Below are 6,923 nucleotides of genomic sequence, written 5' to 3'. Positions count from 1 at the left end.
ACTAGTCAGGAGGGAGGATGTGCAGTGGAAGGTTCTGGAAGGGTATTTGGGTTCTGACCCCCTGAAGATCAATCCCTCTCACCCTGACCCACTGACCCCACCCCGGATGGGAAAGTCCTCCCTTGCCTCTTGGTCTGTTGGTCACTGGGTTTGGGAGTGAGGGGGGTGGGGGAAGAGGATGGAGTGAGGGGCTCATGGATTGCTGTGGATCACTCACTTTCACTGTCTCCCTCAGGAGACCTCGGTGGGAACCTGGTTACAGCTGAACATGGACAGGTTTGTCTCCCCCCTCCCTCCCCGTCTCTTCTCCCTCCCCCACCCCCCTGCCCAAACCCCACTGACCATCCCCTCTCCCCACAGACCACCCATGGAGGACAGCCTTCTCTTCGAATGTAAGACCCCTGACTTCTCTCTGCTGGAACTGCTGAGCCCCCCGTGTCTTGAGCCCCCGGACCCTGGGGATATCCAGTTGTCTGCCGCTGACTGTTGCCTGCAGCCGCCTGTTCCGGGAGGGGCCACTGGAGTGACTGACAGGTGGGTAACCGGCTGACCCTCCCTCCCTGCGGCCCGCTGCCTCTGTGGGACGTGAGGGGGTGCGCGAGTGTGGGCTCCCCCACTCACACCGCTCTCTGTTGGTTCCTGGGATGGCTGGCTCCGGGAAACCCCCCCCCCCCCCCGTGGACCCTGTCCTCCCTGTCCCCAGGGTGGTCCCGACTCGGACCGGTCACACACCCAACCCCAGGTCCATCCCCACCCCCATCTCCCACAGCTGCACCTGTCGCTCGGCGTTGTCCATCAACTGCCCTGATACCGGCTGGGACTCGGCGTGCCCACCGTCTCCTGAGGCATTCCTGTGGCTCTGGCACACCCACAGACACCCTTCTTCCATGGCACCCCACCCCCCAGGACACGCCAACAGACACCTGACCCTAGGACTGGTGATGGGGTCCTGGGAAAGGTCTCACCACCCTGGGGAGGAATCTGTCCCTGGAGATCGGTCCCTTCCTTGGTGCTGTCGTTGGTGCCTCCGGCTCGAATGGTCCTTCCAAGGTCCTCGAGGGACTGAGGGTTGGCACAGACTCGCCTTCTCAGGCACCGGTGTCTCTGATGGTCTCTGTGCTTGACCCCAGCTGAGCCCGTCGGGGGGTTCACGGGGTCGGTGGGTGCTGATTACCGTTTTCCCCACCGACCTCGTGACCACTCTCACCTCATTCTCTGGGTCCCAGCCACCCTTTGCCATGGAGGGGGGCAGAGGGAGGCAGTCACCAGGAGGAGGCAGGTGCTGGGCTGTGGGGGGTGGTGGGGGAGGGTTGGAGGGAGTTCTGTGCAATGGGGGGGGGTGGTTGGGGGGAGGGGGAAGGGAGGGGTGGAGTGGGCTCTGGACAGTGGGGGGGTGGTGGGGGTTCTGGGCAGTGGAGGTCAGTATTGGTTTACGATTGTCACTTGTACCGAGGTACAGAGAAAATGTGTCCTGCACACCGATCGTACAGGGCAGCTTCTGGGTGTTGACGCTTCACCTGGCTTTTGTTTCCTTGCAGATTTCTCTCTGACACCCCCGCCCCATGGGACCTACCACCCTGACTCTCCCTCCTACGAGGTCCCTGAATCCACCATTCTCTGCCTGCTGCAGGAAGCGGCCAAGTTGGATCCGTTGTTCATCAGCCCTGACCCCCCCTCAATGGGTAGTGGTCTCACCCCTGACCCACAGGAGGGGGGTAACTCCCCCAGAACCGTGATCATTCACCCTGCCCCTGACTCACAGGAGGGCAGTCACTCCCCCAGGAGAGTGACCCTTCCCCCTGGGCTCTGGGCCGAGGGGCTGATGGGTGCAGATGAGGTGAGTGAGGACCCCCCCCCAGTGCCCGCTGCATTTGGGGGGGCTTCTGTCCCCACATCGGCTGCAGCTGCAGATTCTGTGGCTGCAGATGTGCAGAGGGAGGGAGTGGGCAGGTTTGGGGACAAAGGTCAGGATGGGGCTGACCACTGTCTAGTCCAGCATTTGGTCTCACCCCCTGACCCCCACACCCACCCCTTGTCACTCGTCCGCACTAGGACTCCTCGCAAGCAGCCCCACCCCCAGCGCAGTGCCCAGAGTGGGGACCCCTCCTTCGAGGGGGTCACAGTCTGCATGGAGAGGGAGCTGGTGGGTCCTCTGGACTGTCGTCTGCACATCACCGCCCAATACAGGTAGGTCTGACCACCACCATCCCACCCCCCCACCCTTCTGCCCCTCCCCTCACTGCACACCACCCCACGCCTCACCCCTCCCCTCACTGTACACCAACCCCCACCCCCTCCCTCCCTCCCTCCCCTCACTGTACCCCACCCCCAAACCCTCCCTCCCCTCACACTGTCCCCACTGTCTGCACAGCACTGCCCGCTACAGGTATGTCCAGATGATCCCTACTCTCTGACTACCCCGCTGACCCCTCTCTCTCACTGATCCCCTCTTTCTGACCCCACTGACCCCTCTCTCTGTCTGACCCTGCTGACCTCTCACTTTCACCCTCACTCTCTCTCAGCCCAGGACTACAGCAGAAGTTAACCCGGTTCCGGTCCCACAGGGAGACCACCTTGACCTCCCACCTCAGCAGCTCTGAGGAGGATCCGTGTCCTGGCCACGAAAGTGAGTGAGGGCAGGTATCAGTGTGGGGTTGGCTGGGGGTCGGTGTGAGGTCAGCAAGGTAGGAATAGGCAGACGGTTGATGCTTGGGCCCTGGGCAGGGAGTCTCTGGGGTGAGGGGTCAGTCAGTGTGCAGCCTTGAGGAAGTGAGGGATGGAGGGAGAGGATGGGTCAGTGAGGGTCAGAGGGGGAGGACTGGTCAGTGAGGGATGGGGATAATGGGAACGGGTCAGTGAGGGACGGAGGGGGGGAAACCGGGCGGGTCAGCAGGGACGGGGGGGGAACGGGATGGGGAGGGGACGGGTCAGTGAGGGACGTGGAGGGGGGGTGGGATGGGTCAGTGGGGGATGGGGGGACTGGATGGGGAGGGGGATGGGATGGGTCAGTGGGGGGAGGGGGGAACCGGGACGGGTCAGTAAGGGATGGAAGGTGGGGGGTAGTGGGGACGAATCAGTGAGGGATGGGTCAGTAGGGCACGGAGGAGGGGAGGGATACGGGACGTGTCAGTGGGGGACGGGGGAACGGGATGGGTCAGTGGGGGATGGGTCAGTGCTCGGACCCGGGTCAGTAATGGCTCTCCACATCGTCTGTGTTTCAGGGACGAGGAGGTGTGCCTCCTGTGGTACACAGAGGACACCCCTGTGGAGAGATGCTGAGGATGGAACTCCCCTGTGTAATGCCTGTGGAATCAGGTACCGGGAACCCCCTCATCTCCCTGCGTCTCCACTCTTTTCTTTCCCCCCACACCCCCCACCTCACTCCCCCTCATTTATCCCCCCACCACCCTCGTTCCTCCACCTACCCACCACCAACCCCCCCCCCCCCCCCACCACTTCACCAGGACTGGGTCAGTGAAGGTGAGCAAACCAGATGATTAGAGGGTGGCAAATGTTATTCCTTTGTTCCAGAAAGGGAGTAGGGATAACCCTGGGAATTATAGACCAGTGAGTCTTCTGTATTGCAAAAGATTCTTAGGTCCAGGATTTATGGGCATTTTTGAGAAGCACAGTCTGATTAAGGATAGTCAGCATGGTTTTGTGAGGGTATTGGTTATTATTGTCACTTGTACTGAGGTACAGTGAAAAACTTGTCTTGCAAACAGATCGTGCAGGTCAATTCATTACACAGTGCAGTTACATTGGGTTAGTACAGAGTGCATTGATGCAGTACAGGTAAAAACAATAACAGTACAGAGTAAAGTGTCACAGCTACAGAGAAAGTGCAGTGCACGTAGACAATAAGGTGCAAGGTCAAACAAAGTAGATTGTGAGGTCAAGAGCCCATCTCATCGTGTAAGAGAACTGTTCAATAGTCTTATCACAGCAGGATAGAAGCTGTCCTTAAGCCTGGTGGTCTGTGCCCTCAGGCTTTTGTATCTTCTACCTGACGGGAGAGGGGAGAAGAGAGAATGACCCGGGTGGGTGGCGTCTTTGATGATGCTGGCTGCTTCACCAAGGACAGCGAGAGGTAAAGACAGAGTTCAAGGAGGGGAGGCTGGTATCTGTGATGCACTGGGCTGTGTCCACAATTCTCTGCAGTTTCTTGTGGTCCTGGGCAGAGCAGTTGCCATACCAAGCCGTGATACACCCAGATAGGATTGAACTCTGGTGAGACAACACTTGGAATATTGTGTTCAGTTCTGATCGCCTCATTATAGGAAGGGTGTGGAAGCTTTAGAGAGGGTGCAGAGGAGATTTACCAGGATGCTGCCTGGATTGGAGAGCATGTCTTATGAGGATAGGTTGAGTGAGCTAGGGCTTTTCTCTTTGGAGAGAAGGAGGATGAGAGGTAACTTGATAGAGGTGTACAAGATGATAAGAGGCATAGAGCCAGTGGACAGTCAGAGACTTTTTTCCCAGGGCGACAATGGCTAACACAAGGGGGTATAATTTTAAGGTGATTGGAGGAAGGTATAAAGAGCAATGTCAGGGGTAAGCTTTTTTTACACAGAGTGGTGGGTGCGTGGAATGCACTGCCTGGGGTGGTGGTAGTGGCAGATACATTAAGGACATTTAAGATACTCTTAGCCACATGAATGATAGAGAAATGGGGAGCTATGTGGGAGGGAAGGGTTAGATTGATCTTAGAGTAGGTTAAAATGTCAGCACAACATTGTGGGCCGAAGGGCCTGTACTGTGCTGTCGTGTTCTATGTTCTGTTGGTGGGGGAGAATGGAAAGGCCTGTGAGAGGGTGCAGCTGTCAAGGAAACAATTATTTAATCTTCTGGATGAGCCTCCCATGAGGGACCTTGTGAAACCCCTTACTCAAGTCCATGTAGACAACATGCATAGCCCCACCTTCGTCGTCATCTCCTTTGTAATGTTGATGTGCTTCAAGATGTGTCACTTCCCTCCCATGGAGTTAGTAGCTTCCATGTCCTTCTCTACAGTAAATACTGACAAGGAGGATGCATCTGAGACCTCCCCCATTTCCTGTAGCTCCAAACATAGATTCCTACACTGATTCTTGGGTCCTACTCTCTCCTTACCTGCCTTTTAATGTAACTCACTTGTAGAGTCTTTTAGGATTCTCTTTTACCATCTGTCAGGGATACCTTACTTCCTTTCGTTTTGTCCTCCTAATTTCCTCCTTGAGTGTTCAGCCCCATCCCTTGTACTGTACAAGGGACTTGCTTGATCTCCACTGCCTATGCCTGACAAGCTGCTTCCTTTTTCTTGACCAGACCCTTATTTTTCCTGGTTAACCAAGATTCCTGGTTAGCCAATATTCCCTACTGCCAGCCTTGCTCCTTGCCCTAACAGGAACACATTGGCCCTGAACTCTCTCTATCTCACTTTTGAAAGCCTCCTACGTGCCAGATGTCCCTTTACCTGAGAACAGCCTCTCCTGATCAAACACTGAGGGTTCTTGTCTGATGCCATCGTAATTAGCCTTGCCCCAGTTCAGGATTTTAACTTGTGGACCAGCCTGATCTTTCTCTGTAACTATCTTGAAACTAATAGAATTATGGTCACTGGTCCCAAACTGCTCCTCCAGTGACACATCAGCTACTTGCCCTCTCTCACTTTCCAAGAGGGTTTTGAGTGTAGCCTCCCCTCTAGTAGAGCTATCTTGCTTCAGAAACCTTTCCTGGATATGCTTCAATTCTGCCCCGTCTAATCCCCTAGCACTGTGGTGATCCTATTCACTGTTGGAGAAGTTAAAATCACCTACTATAACCACCTTATTATTCCTACACCTACCTGTAATTTTTTTCCCTCATATTTGCTCCTCTAATTCTTGCTGACGATTGGGGGGCCTATAGTACAACCCATCCATGTGATCACCCCTTATTTCTCAATTTGACCAATGTAGTCTTGCTAGCCATTCTCCCAGACATTCTCCCTTCCTCAATGCACTGTGTAATGAATCGATCCGTACGAATGGTATGCAAGACAAGCTTTTCATTGTACCTTGGTACGCATGAGAATAATATACCAATAGTACATACTCCTTGCAGAGGGAGGTGAATTCTCAGCCAGGATGGTGGGTGGTGGAGGCTGGATCATTGGGGCAGTTGAAGAGGAGGTGGACACATTCTGGAAGATCAGGGAATTGTGGACTCTGGGGAACTGGCACAGAGGAGGCAGGTCTACAGTGGAGAGTGTGTTCCCTACTCCTTTATGTAACTCTCTGACCCCACGGGTCCTCGCTCTTCCTCTGAGCTCATTTCTGATCTGCTTCGAGGGCCAAACCCTTCTCCCGGATCTGTGATCCACTTTTCCCCACCTGAACTCCCTGCTGTTCCCACAGGTACAAGAAGTATCGGATTCGGTGCCCAAAGTGTTGGCACATCCCCAAGAAAGAAGGGAAATGTTTTGTCCGTTGCCTACGGTGTGGGGACCCCCTTCGACTGCTCATGAATGCGAGGAAGGGGGCAAGCTGCTGATGGCCAAGATGGGACGGCTGGAAGCGAACTCCTCGTCACCCACCAGAATTGGTGTGAAAATGGACTGCAGCAGCACTAACCTATTTAATGACCTGTTGTAATGTTAGGAGTAGCTGGTCTCCCTGTCATAGGGTAGGGGAGAGAACTTTTCACTGCTGCAATGGTGGGGCTCTATCCCCTGTTGTAGTATGGGTGCAGGGTGTCCCTGAGCTGTATGTCCTGGGGTGGTCGCTGTCGGTGGGTGGTTCGGGGTGGGGTGTGAGAAGGAGCGGATGTCACGGAGAGGTGGCTAGTTTTTGTAATATTGGACTTGTTTCTGGTTCAGAATGTTTCAATAAAATGGCTCCAGTGTTGGGCTGGAGCTCAGCATCCCAAACTAGAGTGTGTCCCACCTCACTCACACTGACCTC

General features: G+C 55.2%; 1 protein-coding gene across 2 annotated transcripts; it reads left to right on the top strand.

The window, feature by feature from the left end:
- Window positions 1–239: 239 nt before the first annotated feature.
- Window positions 240–6,715, top strand: zglp1 (zinc finger GATA like protein 1). 2 transcript variants are annotated; one of them, XM_052023719.1, is made up of 6 exons: window positions 240–276; window positions 361–534; window positions 2,053–2,187; window positions 2,523–2,626; window positions 3,222–3,315; window positions 6,378–6,715. In XM_052023719.1, exons 1-6 carry the CDS (start codon window positions 269–271, stop codon window positions 6,511–6,513), a joined length of 651 nt encoding a protein of 216 aa, XP_051879679.1. In that variant the 5' UTR covers window positions 240–268; the 3' UTR covers window positions 6,514–6,715. The 2 variants fall into 2 exon arrangements, with proteins under 2 accessions (XP_051879679.1, XP_051879678.1); XM_052023718.1 differs by lacking the exon at window positions 240–276 and having other exon boundaries at window positions 402–534; window positions 1,539–2,187.
- The last annotated feature ends 208 nt before the right edge of the window (window positions 6,716–6,923 follow it).

Source organism: Pristis pectinata, chromosome 9, assembly GCF_009764475.1.
Source record: "Pristis pectinata isolate sPriPec2 chromosome 9, sPriPec2.1.pri, whole genome shotgun sequence".
In the NCBI taxonomy this organism is placed as follows: domain Eukaryota; kingdom Metazoa; phylum Chordata; class Chondrichthyes; order Rhinopristiformes; family Pristidae; genus Pristis; species Pristis pectinata.
The sequence above is the reverse complement of the archived record's forward strand: the minus strand, read 5'-3'. Positions and strand labels throughout refer to the sequence as shown.

Bases quoted from the DNA above. Each gene is read 5' to 3' on its own strand.
- zglp1 (XM_052023718.1), top strand. From the start codon at position 1,679: ATGGGTAGTGGTCTCACCCCTGACCCACAGGAGGGGGGTAACTCCCCC. The intron at 2,188-2,522 runs GTAGGTCTGACC...ACTCTCTCTCAG, and splicing joins CACATCACCGCCCAATACAG to CCCAGGACTACAGCAGAAGT. The intron at 2,627-3,221 runs GTGAGTGAGGGC...TCTGTGTTTCAG, and splicing joins TCCGTGTCCTGGCCACGAAA to GGACGAGGAGGTGTGCCTCC.